At 37.9% G+C, this 26,368-nt stretch overlaps 1 protein-coding gene across 15 annotated transcripts; it reads left to right on the forward strand.

Moving 5' to 3' along the window:
* Nucleotides 1-5,453: 5,453 nt before the first annotated feature.
* LOC104906784 (cationic amino acid transporter 2, vacuolar) lies at nucleotides 5,454-19,739 on the forward strand. Of its 15 annotated transcripts, none has more exons than XM_048641313.2 (19): nucleotides 5,455-5,890; nucleotides 6,706-6,907; nucleotides 7,130-7,214; nucleotides 8,200-8,340; nucleotides 8,462-8,580; nucleotides 8,679-8,775; nucleotides 8,891-9,063; nucleotides 9,177-9,243; nucleotides 10,478-10,636; nucleotides 10,798-11,071; nucleotides 11,492-11,600; nucleotides 13,199-13,311; nucleotides 13,437-13,512; nucleotides 14,125-15,626; nucleotides 16,594-16,652; nucleotides 16,779-16,862; nucleotides 17,066-18,070; nucleotides 19,094-19,183; nucleotides 19,424-19,739. In XM_048641313.2, the coding sequence occupies exons 1-14, from the start codon at nucleotides 5,749-5,751 to the stop codon at nucleotides 14,276-14,278; spliced, it is 1,911 nt and encodes a 636-aa protein (XP_048497270.1). In that variant the 5' UTR covers nucleotides 5,455-5,748; the 3' UTR covers nucleotides 14,279-15,626; nucleotides 16,594-16,652; nucleotides 16,779-16,862; nucleotides 17,066-18,070; nucleotides 19,094-19,183; nucleotides 19,424-19,739. The 15 variants fall into 15 exon arrangements, with proteins under 15 accessions (XP_057249661.1, XP_010693895.1, XP_048497270.1 ...); XM_048641314.2 differs by having other exon boundaries at nucleotides 17,965-18,070; XM_048641308.2 differs by having other exon boundaries at nucleotides 14,125-15,487; nucleotides 15,581-15,626; nucleotides 16,725-18,070.
* Nucleotides 19,740-26,368: the final 6,629 nt, after the last annotated feature.

Below are 26,368 nucleotides of genomic sequence, written 5' to 3' on the forward strand. Positions count from 1 at the left end.
ATATATGTAAATTACTTGTAGATTATGAAAGACATGCATGAAGCAGGTGAAACGGATTGGAGAAGCGTATAATAATATTGAAATTTTTTTTAAAAAAAATAAGATTAAAGAGACCACCTTTTCCTTTCAGGTGGTGTTTTCAGGAATGATTAAAAAGACCACCTACATATTAAAAATGATTTCTTTGTAAGATGAAAAAGACCACCTATCTGTAAAATGTGGCGCCTTATCCTTCTTCTTTTTTCCCTATTTAAATTCATAAATAACCACTTATTTTAATGAAGTGGTCTCTTCTATCAAATTAAGAAACCACTCGCAATAAGTGGTTATTTATCCTGAGAGACCTGTGAGCTGAAGACCACCTCTCGTGTGGTCTCTAAATGAGATTTTAGGGGGTCTCTTTCGGCTTTTTTGTAGTAGTGTAATAGCGGCTGATTCATTGAGCCATGCGACTATCCTAAATGACTGGTGAATGTGGTAATGGTCAAAAAGGCCAGCGGACAATGGCGAATGTGCGTTGACTTTACAAATTTGAACAGAGCATGCCCAAAGGACTGTTACCCTTTGCCTAGGATAGATCAGTTGGTAGATTCCACCAGCGGTAATGCACTGGTGAGTTTTATGACGATGACTCATCACCGCCATACGAATCGAGTGCTGAAAGATGAGAAAATATTAGCACTAGATCATAATAGAAAACAAGCAGGTCAAAGATGACTAACTTACGTCAATCCAAGAAGAATGAAGCTTCTCGACCTCCTCCTCCTCGGAGAGTGCTCGAATGACCTTTATGTCCGGCCTCGAGATGAAGCGCTTTACCACCGAATCAAAAAGGGCAGCCTTCTCGATGGTGGTCTTCTCAGTGAAGTTTCGGGTGTCAGTTTCCGGGTCAGAGGTCTTTCTCTTTTTCGCAGCAGGAGAGTTATCCCCTAGAGAAGGAGATATCTCCCCTGCCTCCAGCACCTCAACGGATTTCCCTTTTGGTCTACGGGCATCCCCTTTTGGCCTAGGGGCATCCTCCTTAGCCACCTCCCTCCTCTCATCCGTCCCTCGAGGGGTGACAATGGCGGAAGTAGTAGGAGGGCGAACCTTTGGCCTCTTCGAGGGGTCCTGCAAAAGTGAGATTTAAAGGGAATAGAATAACATGGTGCAATAATACAAGAAAAGCGAAGGTTACCTTTGGGGCTCGAGGTACCCGCGTTTCTCCCTTCGACACCTTTAGTCGAAGCTGTTTCTGGACCCTCTGATTTGCGGTCATCCGTTTCTGCATCTCGTCGCTAAGTTCTTGAAGGGCTATGACTGCAAGACAATACAAAAATAGTTAGAATCATTTTAAATAAAAAAATAGCGGTCGAATGCCTTAAGCTCACAAAGTCCCTACCCTGGGGATAGGCGGGGCTCAACCCCATCGCTGACCGGAAGTGCTCGTTGCTCAGGTCATCAGCAGCAGGATTCCAGTACTGAGGAACTTGCTTTCGATCACCCCTCTCGATGACGGTGACGCACTGACAATAAATGGCTACCCTAGCCTCATCCTCTATCATTCGAGGTACAGATCTATTCAACCAAAAGTTTGGGCCCTCGAGTAGGGGAGCCACCGAAAAATCCCACTGTTCGGCCCGGTATACATACATAAACTCGGTGCGAAAGAACTGTTGATTCGAGGGTATGACGCCAACGATCTTGTAGGGGTGACGGACCTGGAAGCTCCACCAGCCTTCTCCATTTGAGGTGGAAGACATGATGACAAGCTTTACCATATTCCAACAAAGGACTAAGGAAGGCTTTACACCCATCATATTGCAGATAGCCCGCAAGCCCACCATCGAGCCTACGTTGTTGGGCATAAGCTGGCATAAAGCCAGACCATAGGAGGAAAGCACCTCGACTATGAAAGGGTCCAGCGGAAACCTCAGTCCCAGCTCGAGATGCGCCTTATACAGAGCAATGCATCCCGTCGGAGGGGTACAGACAGTCTCTGTGGGTTCCGGTATGTAAAGGTGCTTAATAAAATAAGAGCTCTGGAGGAATCAGAGATTCCCCGTCAGAAAGTCCATGAAAGGCCCTCGAAGATGGAAGTGAGCTATCCCCCGAGGCAGAGTCACAACTTCCTCATCTCTGCCACTCGTGCTCGCGGCGAGAGAGTTGCCCTCACTGCTTCCCTCCATCACTCGAACAACCTGGCTATCGAGAAGATCATCTAAGTAACTCCTCCCCCCCGTCAGAAACTATAGACGCACCGTCACTCGAGTACGGTAGAGCGTGGAAGACCTGAGTGGGATCAAGATACTCGAAGGCCACGGACACCACGGGAACCCCCCTATTAGTATCCCATCGAACAAAGGTTCTAACAAGGGAGAAAGGGTCCCCGAGCTAGATGAGGTTCCCCCAGTATCCTTCAACAGGGGGCTCCATCCACAATGGTCCATTAGAAAGTTAAACAAAGAAGCAAAAGGATAACATCGTACCTTGATTAAGAGGGCTCTCGAGATTCGTCCCCGACTCGAAGTGTAGCAACCAACCTTCAAGGCTCTCGAGATCATACGAAGAGGAGTGCAAGATCTCAAAAGAATTAGAGCGTACAATGAGACAAAATAAAGCACTTACCTCTGTTTATATAGATTGCCTGAAAAGGACGGTTAACATCCGACGGGCTCAGGAATCCCTCAAAAGTATGAGGAATTGGGCCTCTCAACAGGCCAAAAGTCACCAGCTCCCTGGACCAGTCTCCGCAAACTCCTCGGACTTGACCGAAGTCCAGCTGAATCCAGTGTCGAAGTGCAGCTGCACCACCCTGAAAGCATCTCCTCGCCGGAGCCCTAACTCCCCCGGGCAATTTATGCTCGGATGGAGGCCAAAGACCTACATTGAGGCACTCCACCCAGATCGAGTGAAGGATATCTCGGCCGTCGCCACCGTCGAGGTCGACACCCGTCAAGATCGGTGTCATGCCCCTCGAGTTGACTGGGGCTCATTGACCGCAGGATAGCCGCGAGCGAGGGCTATTACCCCCCCGAGTTGCTTAGGGCTCATCGGCTCCTGGGCAGCCTCGAGCGAGGATAAGCGTTCCCTCGAGCTACACAGGACTCAATAGCCCCTAGAACAGCCTCGAGCAAAGATGAGCAGTGGGCTCATTGGCCCCTGGGAAACCCCAAGTGAGGTCCTTTACCCCCTCGAGTTACCTGGGGCTCATTGGCCCCAGGGAAACCTCGAGCGAGGTCCTTCACTCCCTCGAGTTACCTGGGGCTCATTGGCCCTTGGGAAACCTCGAGCAAGGTCATTTACCCCCTCGAGTTACCTGGGGTTCATTGGCCTTAAGGAAACCTCGAGCGAGGTCCTTCACTCCCTCGAGTTACCTGGGCTCATTTGCCCTTGGGCGACCTCGAGCGAGGTCATTTACCCCCTCGAGTTACTTGGGGCTCATTGACCCCAGGAAAACCTCGAGCGAGGTCCTTCACTCCCTCGAGGTAGGCTAGGCACCTAGTCACGAAGGGCATTTTGGTATCTTCCACAAAACACGTGGTATCAAAAGCGGCTTCTTCCACATATTTCGCGTGGGGTAAATGTTTGGGCCTATTAAGCCTCAGTGGGCCACCACATGTTCCGAATCCCTCTGCCAGCATGGCAAGCCCTCAGTGGGACCCACCCGTCTTGAATCCTATGCAGCCTGGCAGGGACATTTTCACACATTTCAACACCTATAAATATGGAGCAGATCCCCATTTATTAAGGTAATAACTTCTAGACAAACTACCTCACAAATCCCAATTAATACACATCAACTGACTTGATCACCGGAGGGGCGATCCCGGATCCACCCCCGGGGTAGTCTAACTCTCGTCTTGTGCAGGTCTCTCAGTAATCTTCGAGCATCCGACCCTCATTAACCTTAATCTCGATCCATCTCGCATAATACAAGTTTTTACCCGAAACAATATCTACTATGTTATATTTTGAAAGTCACAAGCTACAGTTACATTAAACTACAAATATTCGAAAGTATTTTAAGCTTTTCAATATAATTACATATAATAGATAAAAAAAATAGACAAATCAAAATTTTAAGCTATAAAATCTAGATATACTTTATATAATAAATCTAGATATAAACAAGATAATAAATCTACACATAACAATATAATTTAGTAGATATAAACATTGTAAATATATTTTATTTAAATATGAACTTAGAAAATTCTATCATGTGAACATATATTCTACTCCATCTGTTTCATTTTAATCTACACACTTACACTTTTTACGCATGCCAATGCAAAACTTTAAAGACATATATCTTTATTTTGTATTTGTAAAAATCATAAAAAGTAAATATTAATAAAATACATGTTATGATGAATCTAACAAGATCCCACATGACTATATTTTCATCCGCGTATAAATCACAAATGATGGTCAAAGTGAAAGTTGTGAATAGTGTAAAATATCAAAGTGTGTAGATTAAAATGAAACGAAGGGAGTACTATTTACTTATATTTCCACCTATTTCCAAAATTACATATGATAGTTCAAAATTTTAGGCTAAAATTCTATCAGTGAAGAATATTAAAAATGCTTTTACAAAAGAAAATAAATAAAATTTCAAATCCTGCACTCAGGCGCCTTGTTTACATGCCTAGTCCTCTGGTTAGTCGTCTAAATTAGTTAGACGCATGACCAAAGGATCATGTGTCTAGATTAGGCATCTGACCAAAAGATTAGGCATCTGAATTGGGCACCTGACCAAGTGGTCGAACGTCTAGTTTAGGCGCTTAACTACGTTTATAGGCGAAAAGAACTTACATTGCCTGCCATGATGATAGAGTTGGTTGTCTCTGATTGGTCAACGTTAGTCAATGTTGGTCAATGCTAGTCATTGCATGTCAATGCCGGAGATCCTACTATTTTTATATGTTATGATAAAGTTTAGGAAAGAGAAAAACGAGGAGTGAATAAAGAAAGTAGGGGTGAATTTAGTGTGAAAAACATAGGACATGTGGGGGTATAAAGAAAGGAAAAGGGGGAGGAGGGATTGGGGGTAACAAACTCATGTATTTTTGTACAAAAATACAGGGGATTTTTTTATTAAGAAAGATAATTGGTCCAAAGACCAACCCTTACACACCAGCTCAAAGGTTTGGTACAAGCTAAACAATCCAAAAGCAAATTTTCCAACATATTGTTGGGATAAAGATGTGAACCCTAGGCAATACCTTGTAATTTAGGGTGGTATTCCACTGAGGTACCACCTCTCCCTAAAAAATACAAGAAATTAATAAGTAAAAATAAGACGTCACTCTTTGGAAGAGGTGTCTGGCCCAAACGTCGATTGAGTTAACCGACAAGAGATGTCATTATGGCTCTTCATCTTACCATGAGATCACCGGTGGGGCCCAAAACAAAATTTAGCAATACCTGTTGCAAATGGACAGAGTCTTTGACACACATCTTTGATTGCACACTCCAAGTCTCGAACCCAAAAATAATAAACGAGCGATACTAAAATAAGAGTAACAAACAGAAGGATAAACTTGAATACTCATCAACTCATCATCAATTCATCATATACAGATAAATATCTCAGTAGCATACTGTACCTACCTACAATTCAGCTAGACAAGTTCCATACTACTGCTTCATCTTTTCAACATGTCCACTTCCAATTCTTTAAACCATTACTGAGTTACAGCACCTTTAATTTTGATTCGAGTAATAATTTATTCCTAATTGAAATTGATATGTTCAGATAAAATGGATAATAGAAGTGGGAATTGGTTCAAATGTTTGATTAGGAAGAAACAAGTTGATTCAGTTCATGCAAACTATTCTTCTTCCACTAGTGCTCAACCTCAACTTGCTCGAGCGTTATCTGTTCTTCATGTCACCGCAATTGGTACATTTTCTAGATTATTTATTTCTTGTTCCATATTTTAACATTTTATTTCCATTACTTTGCTGGGTTTTCGTCTGCTCAAACTATATGTTTCTTGTATTTTTTTTTTATCAATTGCTGTTTTAATTTTTCTTGGGTTTATTTTTAAGTGGTTGTTGTTGTTACTGCTGCTGCTGTTTATTGTAGGAGTTAATTAGTTTGCTGTTAATACCATGTTCATTTCACCTTAATTTATCAAGTGCAATTTTATTTGGTTCAGTGTTCAGTTCAGCAAACTGCAGTTTAAAAGAACATATTGCAGTGCACTCTTAGTTCTTTTGGGTTGCCTTAGCAATCAAACTAATGTGAACCAATATAGAGTATTCAATTTCTTTTGTGGCTTGCTCTAATGTTCATGGGGTTGCTTCGTTGCTCAAACTTGGGCATGAAGATTTGTTTCGACTTTAAGGTCGAATTTTTCCGTATTTAGGAAAATTTGTGTGCTTTAATAGTTGTAACAACTTCAGTGTTACAGAGTATATTGTAATTCTAATATCTTATAATTGAGGATCTTACTAAGCTTGGGTGACTTCCGCAAATAGAAACATGCACCCAAGTGCAGCTTTATTATGAAAATCATCAAAATTTAAGAGCATAACACTTTATTATGACAATCATCAAAATTTACGAGCAAAACACTTTATCATTACAATCATCACATTTACTCTTTAATTTTGAGCAGCTTGAGGTGGCATTCATTTGTTGTTTTAAGCTCGTGTTTTTTTAACTCTTATGTCGTGTATGTCTTGCTGTTAACTAATTTGTTTAATATTTAGGCATTGGCACGACCATTGGAGCTGGAGTTTATATTCTGATCGGTACTGTTGCCAGAGAGTCTACTGGACCTGCCCTTACCCTATCTTTTTTGTTCGCGGGTGTAGCTGCTGCTCTATCTGCATTGTGCTATGCAGAAATTGCCAGTCGGTGTCCTTCTGCGGGCAGTGCCTATCATTACTCATATGTATGCGTTGGAGAAGGGTGAGTCTCTTTAATATTATATGCTCATTGTGAAGATATAGGTAGTGCTTGTTTACTTAATACTCATTTATTTGAAAATATTCAAATTCACTAGGAGAATGGTATGACTTGCAAGCAATCTGAAAGTTCTATGATATAGTAGCCCCTCACCCTAACTGTTGGTGGTAACAAGTCGCCTATGAACTGGTTTGTATTGAGAGTATCACTTCCCTCTATTTGCAGTGTAGCTTGGTTGATTGGCTGGTGTTTGATGCTAGAGTATACGATTGGGGGTTCTGCAATTGCCCGTGGAATATCCCCAAATCTGGTATGGTACATATGAATTAATAACTCACGTATACGGACTGTCTAATGATGCAGCCAGAGTTAACTTTCTACAAAATGCCTATTTAATTTGAATAATATAATTCTTACAAGTATAAATTTCTTCTCAGAATGCTGTGACATTTTGACCTTTTTATGGATTTAGGAAAATGATTATATTCTAACATTGAATGGTTTACTGGCTCGGTGTTGCTTCTAATTAGGGTGAAGGTACATGGAATTCTTTGAGTCTAGACTCTAGGTAAGGGTTGTACTTGGATTATGAAGCAGTTGGAAGTAAAGTTGACATCTTCTCTTGAAGGAAATGCGTGTCTGCTGAGATGGTGGAGAAAAAATCTCTTATTAATTAATTACTTCTAGAAAAAACCCTTTCATGTGTTTTTTTAGTTGTAACATTAGGACTTTTGGCACTACTCTCATAAAGTACTTTGACCTACTTTGGTTATTTATCAACAAGAATGAACATAATCATGTGAGTTCTTGTTTTATTTGTCTCAATATATAGTTTCCAGATTTCTAACTTTTTATTGTATTTTCTCATACATAATTAGAGGTGTTAATGGTCGAAGTCGTGCATTAGCAAATGTTAAAGTAAAATTAGCTGAAAGAAAAAAGAAGGATATATCATATCAAGAATGAGGAACATGGATTTCCATGTGCTTAAATCAGGAAGATAGATGCTTATTTGTGACCTTTTGTTTTTGCAATAGCCGGGCTGTACTTCTATTTCCTCGATCTGGAGTAGCTTAAACTTTATTTAATATCTGGGCTGTTCATATTGTCAGTGTAGAAAAGCTTTAGATGTTGAGGACATGGATGTGAAATTAAGATGTTTTATATACCATTTCCTCTATTTGAAAACTTCTCTATGATTTTGATGCAGGAGTACATTAGGTTATCTTCGCCTTTTTTTCTAACTCTTGATGGATTTCGTTCTGTAATTACTTTAACTTTCATATGTCCATCAGGTCTTGCTCCTTGGTAGCGGTGATAGCCTTCCTACTTTGCTGCAACGCCACTATATTTCTGCTCTTGATGTTGTTGTTGATCCTTGTGCGGCAATTCTTGTTATTATTGTCACCATGCTTTTGTGTCTTGGAATTAAGGAGGTAATGTGTAATGATTTCGAATTATTTTATTTCCTATTTACTTCAAAGGAGCATTATCTTATTTATCCCTATTGGGTTTCACTTTTGGCATCCTCATTAACTACATCACTTGATATTGTAGAGTGCAGTTGCACAAGCTGTTGTGACATCTGGAAATGTATGTGCTATGCTTTTTGTTATAATCGCTGGGGGATACCTAGGTTTCAAAACTGGATGGGTTGGCTATGAGCTGCCAAATGGGTAATAGTCATGGACCATTGTTTGTGTTTTCGGATGATTTAAATGCCTTTGTGCTACTAGATCTGTTGACTATTTTGTTTCTTCATTTCTATATATAGGTACTTCCCTTTTGGCATAAATGGAGTTCTTGCTGGATCTGCTACTGTTTTTTTCTCTTATATTGGTTTTGATGCTGTTGCCAGTGCTGCTGAGGAGGTATAACTGATTCCTTTTATAGAGAAATTCGGTTTTGAACTGTGAACTTCGTCAATTTATTGATGATCTTATATTTCATGTAATTCTCAACTTACATTCAGCTTTCTCCTTGCAGGTGAAGAATCCGAAACGAGATTTACCATTGGGTATAGCCTTTTCATTGTTAATATGCTGTGCATTGTACATGCTGGTTTCAGTAGTTGTTGTTGGTCTTATTCCATATTATGAGCTTGACCCAGACACTCCTATTTCCTCTGCGTTCTCTAGTCAAGGGATGCAATGGGCAGCGTAAGATATCCTTACATGTTATGCTTAATCACATATTGCGTAGTTTTGGGCATTTGCTGCGTTGTTAGAGTTAATGCTATGTATTTATAAGAACTATGCAACTCATTGTGAAGGTATATAATCACGATTGGAGCATCAACAGCTCTTTGTGCATCACTGTTGGGGTCATTTCTACCACAGGTGAGAAGTAGGTGATGTATCGTTTAGAAAATCATTCAACTCCGTATCAATGACCTGAATAAGGGTTGCCCCACTCCAAACACAGGTGTCTTCAATTTTCTTTTACCAAGTATATGTTCCTTATTACTTGTTTTAATGTAATTTGCTATTTGCAACTATATGTAATTATAAATATTTATGGTCAAAGGTATGTCTCGTTGTGCGTGAAAGTGAGTTTGTAGCATTTATAAAGAAACGGAGGAAGTATAAAAATACATGTTTAATGCATTCTCCCAAATATGATTTTGTGGGGAAAAAAAATGTCATTGATTAGCAAAAAATTGGTCCATTCAAATTACTCCATTCATCTAGTAAGTGCCAGTGTGAATGATGACCTGGTAGTGAACAGTTGATCAGAAATAAATAAATTTGTTGGAATCTTTAGGATATCCTGAAGTTAAGAATTTTCGATATCTGAAAATAGCCTCCATGTTTTAAGGTCATCCATGATAAAATGGTTAGTTCATCAACTTCAGATATATCGTAATCATCATTGGTTTGGAGAAAGAATTTGATGGTCTGTGTTGATGGGGGAAAGAAGACGAAGAGCGATAAATTGGGTGATAGGAGAATAAAATCAAGGAGAAGAGAGCTGATATTGTTACTGTCTCCATTACTAGAATTTTTTCAGAGTTAAAACATCAATCTAGAGGCCACTATGGACAAATTAACATGAGAGTTATTTAGAAATAAATGTAAATATTTGTAAGGTCAACAAAAAGTTGAAACATGTTACTAAAGTTCAATGCATATAATGTTTCTATTTCAGTATATCTTTATTGGAGCTTTCTGCTGCTAAGATGCCTGAACTAAGCTGGTTCGTAGTGTGAGGAAATAACTTACAAACTGCTACTGTGAATCACCAAAAAGTGGGAACCAGTTTATTGCATGATCTGGATCGTTTCGTCTGGTTGCATCACTTTCTTGGTGTCTGATGTAACAATAGAAAGTAAAAACTCTTGAATACTATATCTTTTGAGTAAATGCTGGGTATTAAAAAGGAGTGGCTACAACCTACTCTGTCAGCCATCATTTCCATATAATGTTGCAAACAAGAAGTTTGTTTTATTAGGTGCTAACTGCTATCTGATATTTCAGTGTTGGTTTTGAATATTTGGTTCATAATTTTAGTTTGTTGGAGATTAAATATATCCTTTACTGTTGGCTTACTTCTCTCCATTTTTCTTTGTTGAAGCCTCGAGTCCTCATGGCAATGGCTAGAGATGGCTTGCTACCTTCATTTTTCTCAGACATTAACCCTTATACACATGTTCCGGTGAAGAGTACAATTGTGACTGGAGCTTTTGCTGCAATTTTATCGTTCTTCATGGATGTGTCCCAGCTGGCAGGAATGGTATCCCATTTGCTTCTTATCAACTTGGCTGATGTTTTGAGTTATTTATTTAAGCAAATTGAAAACTAGAAATGCTCAACTTCTTTAGGAAACTTCAATCCAATATAATACAAGAATAAGAATTACTAGATACTCTACTAATATTCGTCTGTCTCGTGCAGGTTAGTATAGGCACTCTTTTGTCGTTCACAATTGTTGCCATATCTTTACTGATAATCAGATATGTTCCGCCCAATGAGGTGCCAGTTCCAACATCACTTTTGGCATCAACAAGTGTTGCTTCATTGGAATTTGGTTCGAATGTTGAAGAGGTTGATGGGCCAAGTACTAAAGAGCATGTTGGCAGTTCCAAGGACGAAATTCAACCTTTACTTAACAATGAAAAGTTATCTGCTGGACATCCTTTAATATTGAAGCAATCAGCGGAATGTAGTAGTAAGTGTAAAATATCCTAAAATAGTTACTAAAATTGGCTTTTAAAGTAGAAGATTAGAGCCCTTGTTGAGTTGCCTAGGCTTCAGCTATGGACACAAGCTTCATAACCAGATTTAACATAGTTATTGAATATAATTTTAGACTAGTGTATTGTTTTAAGATAATGCTAAATACTGCGGGAATCATCTTCTCACTTGTAAGATTGTGAATTAAGTGTGATACAGAAGCTATTTTATTATCTTTATTATTATCTTAGACAATATTGGCCCCTTAAAATTTAAATGCCGTGTAAGCAATATGTGACCTTGGTGTGAGGATTCCACTGAGGCTTAGATTTTTGTGATCGCATGTCTTATTTACATGGTTAATTTTAGATAATGCTTTTGGTATTGTGTTGTAACATCTTTTTAAAACATCCAGCTACTTCACTTGATGATAAGAGGCGAAAAATTGCTGGCTGGACCATAATGCTTACATGTTTGGGGGCGTTGATCCTTGCAATTGTAGCCTCATATGCGGGGCTTCCCAGGTGTGTAACCAGAAGTTAATATTTAAGAATGTCATGATCACATGAACTTCAGAAGAGAGCACCGGGGGGGGGGGGGTTTGGGTGGGTAGAGAGAGGAGGTAGCCTGGTTGTTTATGTTTTATACAGTATTATTTTTGAAATGCTCCTGTGATCATTTTTTTCAGTTAATGATTTGTAATACTTGTATTTTGATTGATATTGTGACTCCTGTCTAAGTGAACGAAGAAGAATATAGCATTGTTGGACTTTATAAGAGGATCTTTTAGAAACTCAAAAGTTTGCTTCAAAAGAATGTGAAGAGTCTCTCGTCCCACATTGAAAGAAAAAGTTAGTGTAAAGGTTTATTTACTCTTCCTCTACCCTTTGAGTTGTGTAGCAATGAGACTTTTAGTGGGTATGTGGTGAGTGGAGTTACCACACGCGCTGCCCGGACCGGGCCAGGGCCATGGGCCTTGGGGAATAAACTTAACTAACTTTTTGGGTTAACATTTTGTCAGATTTTTGACCGTTTTAAGCCAGTATTAAATTACCGAGGTTTAGGGTTTCTTTAAAAAACACAAGAAAAGCCGAAACACTTTTCTTCTCTCCTTTCTTTTCTTCTCTAAAATTGTGGGAAATATTCTAGGGCATTTTCGATTTGTTCTTCCATCAGCACTCGAAACACATAAAATTCAACTTTAAGGGCAGTGATCTTTTCACGCCACAGTTATCAGATAAGTTATATTTAATTGTTACCAGTTTTCGTTCCTACATAATAGCATTACATAAGCCACTAAGGGATGATTTCCGTTATGAGCGTTAAGATCAAGATACATTTCCCTCTGGGTAGCAGCGCATCTTTGATTAACTAGTCCAGTGTGCAGTCGGTGCAGCAACCATTTCACCAGCAGAACTAGATTTTCTATAACCCTTCGAGAGAATAATTTGTTATCCTGAATTCATCCTAGCAAAAACCGCTTCCAGAGGCTCTTTTTAGCAGCAAATAGTGGCTGCCATTTGTCATGTAATCTGCAAAGTTTTGGGAAGTCAAGTGCAGTCAAAGATGCAGCTCAAGAGCCAAATAATTTACCAACAGATTCAATGGTTTTTCCCACCACTTGCCCTTCCTATACTTAAGCCATCAAGGTCTTCATCCTTTCTAAGCTGCAATTAAATCTTTGGTTTGATGGGTCTGACCCAACAGTCTTAATTGGAGATTCACGAGTGGTTATTTGACAAACAAACCGGACTCACACCTCCCATAAGGGAGAAGAAGATCTCCACAACCGAGACTAAAATCCCTATAGCAGGGCTCGAGAAACTCTCATAAGAGAGACTAATTTATTCAACAAAACAAAAAAATAAGCTAAAAATTGAAAATAAAAGAGGAAAAGGGGTTACTATGGATGAAATAGTCCATGGCAGTCCCTAACTGACGAAGAAGGAGTAGGGGAAAAGAAGGGGATGGCTAGACGAAAAACTAGGTTTAGGGAGAGGGGATGCACTTGATTGTAATATACTTCATCTAAAAGTTAAGTACTCATCTAAAGTTCTTTTTTAGTGCATAATGAACTTACCTATCAGGACATATAACTTTAATGTGGTTCCTTTTTCATCAGTATCCCTCGCTTCACATTATGTGCCATGGGCGTCGCTCTTCTTATATCTAGCTTGATAATTCTCTCTTGCATTAACCAAGATGATGCGAGGCACAACTTTGGCCACACAGGAGGTACTTATTCGTGCTATCTACGAATATCTTTCTTCATGTCCACTAAACTGTTTCAGGAAATCCAAGTTTCTTGGAGAATACTATTACTGCTGAGCACTAATGTTAGTCTCTCTTAATCAATTCAGGTTTCATTTGTCCTATGATTCCGCTACTACCTGTTGCTTCCATTCTCATCAACATATACTTGCTTGTGAATCTTGGGTAAGTTTATATCCTCTAGTTCTATGTGTTTGTTCTGTCACCTGTTGTGGCCCTTGAAAGGAAGAAACATCTTAACAATCTCTCATACGATTATTCAATCTAGGATTATGACATAAGCAATATATGGCCTCAGCGTATGGAATGGATTCCACTATGAGGCTTAGATTTTATAAATCTCAAGTCTCGAACTGACAAGTTAATTTCAGATATTGCTTTTTGTATTGCCAAAATAATGCTTATATAACTAGGATTTTTACCTTGAAGGTTTACTATTCGGGGGTTTAATGTGTTAATTAAGTCATGCAAACTCTGACCCCCTCAAGCTGGTCAAGAATATTCTCATCAGGAAATCAGGAGGATAGAATTCAGAGGAGCATAATTATCTGCAAGTTTAGTTTTGAACTTGTTCCCTGAAGTATATTCAATGTACTTTTATTTTGATTTTGGATGGTGTATGACTGTATGGTGAATGACTGTGATCCTTGCCTAAAAACAACGATATGTCTTCATTTGTGGTCGCCAAGCATTAGAGCTGTTCTGGCCTTTATGTTACAGGTCTTTTTGCTGCACACTTCAGTGATGTCTTATTCAACTTTGTGTATCCTCTTTCAGCGGAGGCACATGGGTTCGTGTGCTTGTATGGATAACAATCGGAGTGCTTGTTTATGTATTGTATGGGAGAACTCATAGCTCCTTGCGGGATGCAGTTTATGTGCCTGCTGCTGATGCAGATAAGATCTTTCGTTGTTTGTGCAGGCTTGCCTAGCCATTCGAACACTTACCTTAATAGTGCAAAAAAGAATGCCGGAGTTACCGCCTGCTTCTTGTGACAGCTCTGGAAATGGGAGAAGGGAAGGGGTCATTGATGTATGACATTGTTGTCACTTGTCAGTAAGACAGTAGCTAGCTGATGTTGATATTGCCATCTTTGACATTCTTCAAAGTTGCGAATTCAGTTATTGCATGATGTAATATTTTTCCACTGCTCTTTATAACTGAATATTGGCTTTTCTTAACACTCGTTGCTGTTTCTCGAAAAGAACACTCGTTGCTAGCTTGTTTTTCCTGTAACTTGGTTGATGTACCTATAGATCTGAACGTTTAGCTGTTCCCATCTTTACTTTTATTAATTTCTCCATCTGGTTCATGGATTTAGGCATCCAGCTATTCACTTAATTAAACTGTCGAAACCTGAGCATTGTGCAATCAGACCAGGCAGGTTAGTCTGCACGGTCTTAAAGAAACAGTTTCCCAAGATATTTCGTTCTTGTATGTCATTTGTCACTTTTATAACTTCCTACCAACAGTTCCATCGCAAAATTTTAACAATATGACTTGCTTTCTGCTAGCAAAACCTAGGAAGATTTTTCAGGTACCTCTCCCAGTATAGTTGGCTTATAATTAGGAGTATTTAATCGAAGGATCGAAGCTTAAGAGTATGTGCACTGTGTTTGTGCAGTTTGCATCCTCATTTCCCTAAATTCCCTTGAACCATCTCAAGTTATCCTCCCAAAAAAGTTCTGGTTCATCTCCTAAAACTTCACCCTACCTTTTTTTTTTTATCTCAGCTTTCATAGGCTGATTTATTTCTACGACCTAGAGAGATCTTACAAACCCATTTCATTTATCTGAAGTCTGATAAATAGCTCAGCATAAAAATCGTACAGGGTTCTTATATTTCATAGTATGTGACGTTGAATGGTGAAAAATATCTTAGTCAGAACGCAGTATTTGATGTAGAATGAGTTTGTTGCTCCATTTGTCTTAACCATCAAGGCACTACTTTCTAGTGCTACACTTAAGAAAACTTTGACCTGTAATTTACGATAGAAGGCTGTAGTCGTATGATATCAATACTTGTAGATGGGACAGAGAGGTCTGATTCAGGATAAATGCTTGGACTTAGCAAGCTTAGGCTCAAAGAAAAGCAGAAAGAAGAAGCACTTAACTTCTAGCTACTAAGCACAAAAGCTAGGTTTGTTTTCCATGACATTTATTTTATAAGACATTGATTATGGTTATCACCATCGAGCAACTCATTAGCTTTCTTATTGTTGTTGTCTTGCAGCTTTATCATTACAAATGCAGCTTTATTGGGGTCACTTCTTCCTCAGGTACATATGGTTTACAATTAGGTTTATTTTGATTTGGTGCCTTCTGATAATTTTCTGATGGACTTATTAAAAAGAGTAAACCTCCAAAAATTTAAAATATATCTGGATGAGTGGTCAACTGCCCACTGATTGGTAATTGTATGTTTCGTTCTGTCATCACTTTACCCGCTGTCTGCTGATTCAGCCTTTCCTAGAGTAATTTTAGTTTCTTTGATTTTATTTTTGTTGAGGTAAATGCTTTTCTTGCTAGAAGTGAATGAGAATTTTTTACTGGTGCCGCAATTATTGAGATTAGATTCTTTCAATAAATTTTAAGCCAACAATGTTTATGCATCTTAGGATAATATGTCAACACACAAACAGATAGGCACAAGTGCTATGGTTTTGGTTGAGGGAAAGCTACAATATCGACAGCAGTTGTCTTGAAACATGCAAAGCGATTTGAATTTTATGTGTAATGATTTCATTTAAATGCCTCGAAGTTGTGGGGATACAAATCTCAGCCTATCTTTTGCACTTTTTCATCTCTTTTAGTTTTTATTGTTGGAAGCTGCTTGATTTCTAGTATATTAGTCTATTTACTGAATCAGACTTTTACTTAAATTTAGGAGTTAGTGCTGTTTCACAAATTGTACTTCTGAGCCTTGTTCCGTTTCAAATCTCTTTTCTTTTCTCGTGTTTTTCTTGATATGCTTTTCCTGACAACTTTAGCATAAAGAACAACTCATTTTATATCTGTTTCTCCATTAGTGCTGATTTATTTGATTAGGATTCCAATGAAGTAAATTTTTGAAATGAAGCTATTGAGGCTGTTGTATCAACAACCAAGTCACTAAGATCGTGTGCATTCTAAAACTAGGTTGCGTCAGTTCTTATGGGTGTAGTTGATGTGGCAAATGCATGCTTAGTTTGATCTATTCCCTTTCACATTCTTCGTGACAATATTTTGAATTTATTGAACATACAGTCAGTCAAAAGAGGCAGAGAAGCCAAAAATGGGAAGCTTGGTTCTTGACTATCATTTGCGTAGGTGTTCTTGTTCTTATATCTTCTACTTTAGCTGAAAAACTTTCCAGGTAATTCATCTTTTAACATCAGGGCTCAATTCTTGGAACTGATCGATTCCCTTGTGATTGGGACTCCTTCCTATAGCGACTGAATATGCTCTTGCATAAATTTGGAGTTCAGAACAACCTTGGAGCATTTGCTCTATGCGCTGAACATGATGGTTTAAAGGTAGTTGGCCCTCCCAATGTTCTTTTGAACACATAAATGTCATATTCTCATATAGCATTAAACCCACCCCAACATTATATCAATCTATATCTGCTTTCTTTGTTTGGATAGATGTTGATCAGATAGATTATAGATGTATCAACTATCAAATATAGGAATGTATGATTTTTGTGGATATGTCATTGGTTGTTTTATGATTTAAGAAACCTATCCTGGCAAGAAGAGGCAACAACAGAAGAAATCGACTTTGCTGTCCGACATAGAGCTCCTGCATACAAAGATAATTTGCTTCATCTTTTATCTGTTTACATCATAGCAACTATTCGATACTCCCTCTATCCCATCTTAATTTTCCTGCATGCTTTATATGTTCTTAAACTTTTTAGTCTCCCAAAATCAGTTTTTTACTTCTTGGTATCTCTTTATCCACCTTCATTCTAATTACTTTGGTCATTGCCTCCATTCATTAGTTGATAGTCCTTGATACTTTAATAGTTGTACTAGTACCTTTAATGATATATGGTATCTATGCTATTATGTTCAAGAATCTTCTGTTGTTAGTTTCAAATTTATCGACCTAGGTGTTGAAGATCTGTTACAGATAATGATGAACGGCTTTATGTAAATTATATCGAACATCAATGTTGTAAACTTTTAGAAGGTCAAATTAGTGAATTAGGAGTAAAGATATCAGGTGGTGTAAGTTAATGCCTTGAATCTGGTCAAGTTCGTCAAATGGAGCTGTCGCAGGCCCGCTCGGTCAAGTCGGGCAGTGTCGCCCGACCAAGCGGGGTTGAAGGTCCAAGCTGGGGATTGGAAGCAGGCCACCCGATCAGCTCGGGCAGGGTCGTCCCATTGGGCGTGATCAGCGAATCACGATCGGGTGACCAACGCTCGATCGGGCTCGAGGGCATTAAGGGTTTGGGAAACTAGGCTGCTCGATCCGATAGGGCGGTGGTGAATTTGACGCGGGGACGATTTTCGAAACGGGTTATAATGTATTATATAACCTAGTTTAATTTTAGCCGTCATTAGTGCTAAAACACATTTGTAATATGAAATTCCTCAAGAGCAATATTCTCTCTATTCTCTCTGCCTGTAGAGTAGCCAACGCCGTTGGTGAACCACATAAAGACGCAGAGATTGCTATGGGTGCTTGTCAACCCCAACATACTTGGTCTAACAAGAAGAGACATCCAATAGGCCAGGTTTGCCTTCATATGCTTATTGCACTTCCTTTTTTTGTACAAGTTTTTTCTCTTCCTTGTGTTGGGGAAAAGTTAAGGCAAAACTACTCAAGTACTTAATTGTCTCTTTATTATGGGTTTTTTTTTATCCCTTCCCCCTTCTGGCTTCATTACTTTGTCCATATCTTATCGCAAAAACTATTTTGTGTTGTTTGAAATTTTATTTTCCTTACTATGTTCTCTCCCTCTATCACATCAACCACTTTTTCTCTTACAATTTGTTCACTCTCTTGCTACCTTTTTTTTCTGGAAAATTCCAACTTTAGTGCTTTCGGGTTTGGCTTAATCCAACTTAAATGCTAAACTTTACATATTCCAACTTTATTTTGTGCCCTGAGATTATGGAATAATCTTGATTTGTATGGCTTGAGGGCTTATAGTGTCAAATTTCTATTAGGGTTATGTCACAGTTCAACATTTGATGTGTTAAAATCATGTGTTCACTTTATTAAATCACTAGAACACATTAAACTATGTTATTGGTAAAGGTTTTTAAGTCAAGATCATATGTGTTCTAATGATCTAGTACATTACTAGTCATATATGCACGCAATGCGTGCGATAGCATGTGAAGTAGAAAATAAAATTAATTGGGTAGAAAACCGTCTTTTTTTTTTCTTTTGACGGGGTAGAAAAACCGTCTTTACATTTTGTTTTTTCAAAATATTGATATTTACTTTAAATGTCCTACTTTCCCCCCTTTTTTTCATTCAAATGAGAGAGTTAGTTATGTCTCTATTTTTTTTTCTTTTTTTTCTTTTTCTATTTTTTGGTATCCCCAATGTGTTGTCTTATATAATATAGATTAGAAATGAAGTTCCATTACCATTATCATTGTCATAAGAGTTTCATTCCAAAATAATATATCTATTCATTACCATTACCACATTAATTACCTGCCACCAGCAAATGGAACGTCAATGTCACGAAGCTTTTTGGCTTGTTTTTCATCTTATGATTTGATCCTTTGTATTTTCCCCACAGGCTTGTGCTTTTAGAGACTCTTATGAAAAGTTTAAGAAAGCAGGAGCAGAGGTTATTGGTATTAGTGGTTATGACTCATCTTCTCACAAGGTATGTAAAAAAGTTCGAGTATAGCCCATGATTTAGCAAAAAAGTACTCATTGTTTGGCAAATCTTACCATCATATATTTATCGTCAAGAAGAATTATAGTTTTTTAATTATTGCGGTAATGTGTTATTTATTACTTTTTAAAAAAATTTGATCAATATGTAAATGCTACTTAATATTTGTGTGTTGAACAAGGTTGTTTTGTAGCTTCTTAGTTTTAATAAATTTTTTCTGTTGCGTAGATCATGTTTATGGCCGAGAAGGAGATGAATACAGGGTTGAGTTGCTTAACAAGTTGGTAATTCTAATTGTGCAATGTTGCTAGACAATATTTTCCTCTTTTCTTTTTTTAGAATATGTTTTTGCAATATGCTGCCATAGTATTGTTTATTGATTCTGTTTAAGATTTATGTAGACCTTACTCTAGTGCAGGCAAATGGCCATCGTATCGATTTCCAAAATATTATTCTTTTCAATGTATATAGTTATAGTTGAATATGATATTAAAATTATAGTAAATATTCTTATGTATCTAATTATTTATGTTTATTCTTTAAATGAGCATAATATGATTAATAAAATGATTATTGATATATATAATTGATTTTGTATTGATTAATAATGAAAAAATGCAAAAAAAAAAAAAAAAAAAAAAAAAAAAATTGGTTTTTGGGGTGGTCAACTGCTGCGGTTTTGACCCAAAACTGCAGCAGTAAATGATTGATTGTTGCAGTTTAGGACCGCAACTGTTAATATTTGGGAACTGCTGCGAGCCCACCTGATGCGGACCGAAACCGCATCAGTAAGCCTGAATTTGACCGCATCATATGGGCTTTTTTCCACTAGTGCATAAAAGCCATTTGTTCCTCACCTTCGTACTCTAGTCCACTAAGCCACTAATGATCAATTGTATTTTGATTTTTGGGGTAAGGGGACTTTCAGTGAAATTTTGTAAGGGAGAAGCGTTGATTGAATCGAGTTAAAGTGAGAAACTTCTAGTGAAGTTGAGAGAAGCAAATGTTCGGAAATTTGAGTTAGGAGCTCAAGGTGTGGCCCGTGAGTATAATTCGGTTGTAACTAAGTTGTTTGGCTAATCAATGAAAGAGTTGAGTTTAAATCCCTAGAAGTCGAGGTTGTTTCTTCTTGTTGGGCCCAAAAATTTTTTCCTCGTAAAATTTCTTTTTTTCCTTTAACTTGTTTCTTTGTTTAAGGTTAATATATATCTGCAAAAATTTGAGATCACACAAGTAATGACACTTGGATAATATCCAAACCCATTTGTGAAATGGGTTGGACGGTTTCATGGTGGGTGGAAAGACATGTAACTTATGAGTTTATTAGGCTCATAATGTATTACATTATGAGGCCAATAAAACCTCATGAAGTCTTGCTTGTAACCTTTCCTATATACTAGTATTAGGTGTTACATAGTAGGGCATCTTTACATCATCTTCTTGAGAGAAAAATATGATTTTTTTCTCTTAGCTTTTCACACCCATTTTTGGCCCTCACCTCTAAAAGTAAGAGAGTGTTTTCTCTCTTCCGTACTAGCATACATGGTGATCCAAGTGTTGTTTGTGGACCAATACTAGAGGAACGACCTTGACGTTCTAAAATGATCTCCACTAGAAGGTTGTGGTGTGCAAAGGAATTCATGCATCAAGAGGTATATTTCTATACTATTATTTGATTCATACTAGTTTATGCAATGATCTTGGGATAGATGTTCAAGTGTATGATACTTGGCTTTTCGCATTATGCATCTAAGTTCCACGATCAAAGCGCTACGATCCGATCATGGTGGTGAATATTTGAGCCAAGAGTTTAGTGATCATTTGAAGAGTTGTGGAATTCTTTCACAACTAACTCCACTTGGAACACCTCAGTTGAATGGTGTATCTGAAAGGAGGAACCGAACTCTACTTGATATGGTTCGGTCTATGATGAGTTTCGCTGATCTTTCAATATCCTTCTGGGAATATGCTCTCGAAACTGCTACTTTCACACTTAATAGAACTCCATCAAAAGCAGTAGAAAAGACACCATATGAGATATCGAGTGGAAAAGTTCCAAGCTTGTCTTTTCTACGTATTTGGGGATGTGAGGTTATGTAAAGCTTTTAATTTCAGACAAGCTCGCCCCTAAGTCAGATAAGTGTTTCTTTGTGGGTTATCCCAAGAAAACCAAGGGCTATTACTTCTACAATCGACCTGAGGGCAAAGTGTTTGTTGCTCGTCGTGGTATCTTTTTGGAAAAAGGTTTTATTTCCAAAAAGGCAAGTAGGAGTAATGTATTTCTCGAAGAAGTTCGAGAAAAGCAACAAATGGACATAGTTCAACCTATGTCAGAGTCAGAAACACAAGTGCCGTTTGTGGAGCTAGAAGTAGTTCCTCCTTTAGAGGAATCTTCTCCCATAATTGACCAAGTGTTCGAGGACGTGCATCCTGTGGACGAACCTCCTACTGTCCCACTCGAATCTAATTCGTGCAAAAATTCTCAAATCGTTGAGAAGAAAATTTCTCCTGTGGCAGCCCCTCGTAAGTTTAGTAGAACAAGAATACCAATCAAGAGGTTTGTTGATTTCTTGTTAACCGAAAATTATGAGATAACGATTTAGAATTTGAGGAACCTACCACTTACAAGCAAGCTTTGATGAGTGAAAACTCTAAAAAATGGCTTCAAGCCATGAAATCCGAAATGGCATCCATGTCTGAAAATCAAGTATGGGACTTAATGAATTTGCCCAATGGGGTTACACCTATTGTTGCAAATGGATTTTCAAAGTGAAAACATACAAGGATGGTAACATTCAAGTTTACAAAGCAAGACTGGTTGCAAAAGGGTTCAAGCAAGTTCATGGCATGGTCTATGATGAAACCTTTTCACCAGTAGCAATGCTCAAGTCCATTCGGATGCTTCTAGTGATAGCTGCCTATTACGATTTCGAAATATGGCAGATGGATGTTAAAACCGCTTTCTTGAATGGGTTCTTGAAAGAGGATGTGTATATGACACAGCCGGAGGGTTTTGTGGATCCAGAAAATCCTAGGAGGGTATGTAAGCTTCAGAAATCCATTTACGGATTGAAGCAAGCATCATGGAGTTGGAATATTCGTTTTGATGAGGCAATCAAAGAGTTTGGTTTTCTCAAAAATGGAGAAGAGTCTTGTGTTTACAAGAAGGTAAGTGGGAGCAACATAGTCATCCTGATTTTGTATGTAGATGACATACTTATCATAGGGAACAACATACCCATGCTTGAGTCAGTCAAGGATTGGTTGAAGGGTTGTTTCTCTATGAAAAACCTTGGAGATGCCGAGTACATTTTGGGCATCAAGATCTACAAAAATAGATCTAAGGGGATGATTGGGCTTAGCCAACGAACTTACATACATAAGATCGTCAATAAGTTCAAGATGGAAAACTCTAAGAGAGGATTCCTTCCCACGAAACATGGAATATCGCTTAGCAAGACTCAATGTCCTTTGGACCTGATGAGCAAAAGCGAATGAGTAATGTTCTTTATGCGTCATCTATAGGTTCCATTATGTATTCCATGATTTGTACTCGCTCAGATGTTTCATATGCTCTTAGCATGTGTAGCGGATACCAATCAAATCCAGGTGAAGCACACCGGAATGCAGCTAAGAATATCCTGAAGTACTTGAGAAGGACTCAGAATAAATTATTAGTGTATGGAGGAGAAAATGATTTAATTGTAGAGGGTTACATAGATGCAAGTTTCCAAACTGACAAAGATAATTTCCGATCCTAATCTAGTTTCACCTTTTGTCTAAATGGAAGGGCAGTGAGCTGGAAAAGTTCAAAGCAAAGCACTGTCACTGATTCTACAACAGAAGCTGAGTATATTGTTGCAGCAGATGCAGCAAAGGAAGCAGTTTGGATGAAGAAGTTCATTCTGGAGCTAAAAGTAATACCTATTGTTGGAGATGGTATTGTTTTACATTGTGATAACAATGGTGCCATAGCTCAGTCAGAGAACAAGATCACATCAAAGATGTAAACATATACTTGGGAAGTTTCATCTCATTCGAGAAATCGTTGATAGAAATGATGTAATAGTTTGCAAGGTTCATACGAATAGCAATGTCGCTAATCCTTTGTCTAAACCATTGCCACAACCCAACCATGAGAGTCATACTAGGGCTATAGGGCTTTGCATATAGGAGAATGGGTTTAATTGTGTACTATTTACTTTTAATTAGTCCACAGTTATAATTACTCGCTTTGATATGTTATGTTTATGTTTATCAATAAAAGTTTTGTTCTTATTTAATCTTGGTTTAGTATTAAATAAAACGTTCAAAGTATTTTATAACGTTTGATAGAATTGTCAAATACGTGATTTGACAAATGGAACTCTATCCAGTGAACAGGAGTTATAATATACCTTAGTCCCTAGTTCGAATCATTAAGTTGAACGTAAATGATTCAATTTCATGGACTAGATTGCAAGTTGATTGATAGCGCAGTTTCATGGGCTATAGGGACATGGAGATGTCTAGTCATTTGCATAGGCTTGTATAGTTGATACACGCTGGGCAGACCTAGTGGGAGTTCTCTAAAAGGTTTATGAGACTCTTATTAATAATTTAGTGGATTCCTTTGACATGAGTATGAACTGTTCTTACTTAAGGATTAGTATGTTTTACGCTGCAAAACGCCGTGCCGTAAAAGGAGGTTATAAAAGCAGCGATCGGAACTGCTATGAATTGAGTGGGAGCTTTGGTCATACAAGATTGGATAAGTCCTCCTAAGAGTTAGGATTGGTGTCTTGGCCTCTTGAAGAGTGAGAACTGAAAATGCATGGCCGTGCTCAAATGGATTAAGAAGTTAATCATTTGTTTCACAGTTCGAACTCAGATTTCAAGGAACGACTTGAATATTGGTATGATGAACATATGATGTTATCATATCATCAAGTTAGACATTAAGCGACTTAAGGAGTTTGAAGGTTACACACTTGTTCTTAGACAAGTGGGAGATTGAAGGATTTTGTCCTCGATCAAGTGTAATAAACTAAATACGATTAGGACACATTAAGGAGATAATATATTTAATAATATTAGGTGATCACTACGTTTTGCTAGAAGCTAATTGTGATTTGTTGGACTAATATGATTGGGCCAACTACTAGTATTATTGACTCCTATGCGGTCATACAAGTAATGACAATTGGATAATATCCAAACCCATTTGTGAAATGGGTTGGATGGTTTTATGGTGGGTGGAAAGACATGTAACTTATGAGTTTATTAGGTTCATAATGTATGATATTATGAGGCCAATAAAACCTCATGAAGTCTTACTTGTAACCTCTCCTATATACTAGTATTAGGGATTACATAGTAGAGCATCTTTACATCATCTTCTTGAGAGAAAAATCTGATTTTTTTCTCTTAGCTTTTCACACCCATTTTCGGCCCTCGCCTCTAAAAGTAAGATAGTGTTTTCTCTCTTCCGTACTAGCACACGTGGTTATCCAAGTGATATTCATGGACCAATACTAGAGGAACGACGCTTGACGTTCTAAAATGATCTCCAGTAGAAGGTTGTGGTGTACAAAGGAATTCATGCATCAAGAGGTATATTTCTATACTATTATTTGATTCACTAGTTTATGCAATGATCTTGGGATAGATGTTCAAGGATATGATACTTGGTTTTTCGCATTATCCATCTAAGTTCCTACAGTATTATACTACATGAGTTATAAAAGGTTAAATCAATTTTCCTAGTAATTAAACGTGAATCTGATTCCATATACAATGGAGACAGGAACAATACATAAACCACATACATGGAGAATACCAAAAAGTATGCGTGCCTTAAATCTGAATCATCTAATTGTATTATTGACTATTAAGCATTTTTTGTTTCTTTTTAAATAAATGCTTAATGGTTAATAAAACAAGCAAGACGGTTGAGGGAACCTTACAATGCGTTATCACCTCCATTGAAGCTACCATCTAATACAAAAAGATATAGGACAGTAGGGCACCAGTTATGGTGTAGCTTGAAATACTAACAAAAGAAGATATTATGGTGTAAGAAAATTCGACTAAAGCTAAACTAATATACACTAGTGGAAAAAAACGCAAGGGCTGCATTGCAAGGGCTATGTTCTTTTGAAAAACGCAGCCCTTCATTTACGAAGGGCTGCGATAACTGCAAAAACCGCAGCCCTATAAGTAATAAAGAGATGGTTTTTTAAAAAACCGCAGCCCTATAAGTGATAAAGGGCTGCATTTTTTAAAAAACACAGCCCTTTATTACTTATAGGGCTGCGGCTTTTTAAAAAAAATTGAAATGAATTCGCGGGCTTCAAATATTAAGCGGGCTTCAAATATTCTCCCTCATTCTCTCTTCTCTCTCACGTCCCTTCTCCTTCTCCCTCATTCTCTCTCCTATCTCACGTCCCTCATTCTCCCTCCTCTCTCACGCCCTCATTCTCCCTCATTCTCTCTCCTCTCTCACGTCCCTTCTCCTCTTTCTCTCTCACCTCCCTTCTCCTTCTTCTGTCTCACCCTCCTCCTCCTCCTCCTCCTCCTCCTCCTTCTCAGTTCACCTCCCTTTATAATCTCCATCCTCGTTCTCCATCTGTCTTCATCGTTCGCAACTTAAGCAACGATAGTGGCTAGTGATTTTTTCTCTTCAATTTTACATCTTTGCTCTTAATTCTGTCTAAAAATTAGATTTAATTGAACTTATAAACCTAGATTAGGGTTGTGCATTGTTGAATTTTTCGTTTTTCAGATCTATAATTTCTTGATGGTTGTTTTGGTTAATGTTCATGTATTTTCAGATCTATAATTTTCTCTTCTGTATTTTCGTTTTTGTTCTTCTTTTTTTTTCGTTCTTTTTTTTTTTACATTTTCGTTCCCTGTTTTTTTCCATTTTCGTTCATTTTTTCATTTTCATTCTTTTTTTTCATTTTCGTTATTTTTTTTCAGATCTGTAATTTTTTGATTTTCTTCTCTAATCTCGATCTTCTTTTGATCTGTGCAGTTCTGGTGATACTGAAGTGGAGAGGAAGAAGGAAAAGTTCGAGTTTTGCTTTTTTTTCATGTATTTTTTCTCTTCTTTAATTTCTTGCCATTGTTTCTCCTTCCTCTACAACCTTTGCAAATTGTAAGGTTTTTTTTTTGTGTTTCTGTAATGAACCA

Source organism: Beta vulgaris, chromosome 3 (assembly GCF_026745355.1).
Source record: "Beta vulgaris subsp. vulgaris cultivar EL10 chromosome 3, EL10.2, whole genome shotgun sequence".
NCBI lineage: Eukaryota > Viridiplantae > Streptophyta > Magnoliopsida > Caryophyllales > Amaranthaceae > Beta > Beta vulgaris.

Bases quoted from the DNA above. Each gene is read 5' to 3' on its own strand.
- LOC104906784 (XM_010695586.4), top strand. From the start codon at position 5,749: ATGGATAATAGAAGTGGGAATTGGTTCAAATGTTTGATTAGGAAGAAA. The intron at 10,637-10,797 runs GTATCCCATTTG...TGTCTCGTGCAG, and splicing joins TGTCCCAGCTGGCAGGAATG to GTTAGTATAGGCACTCTTTT. The intron at 11,072-11,491 runs GTAAGTGTAAAA...TAAAACATCCAG, and splicing joins GCAATCAGCGGAATGTAGTA to CTACTTCACTTGATGATAAG.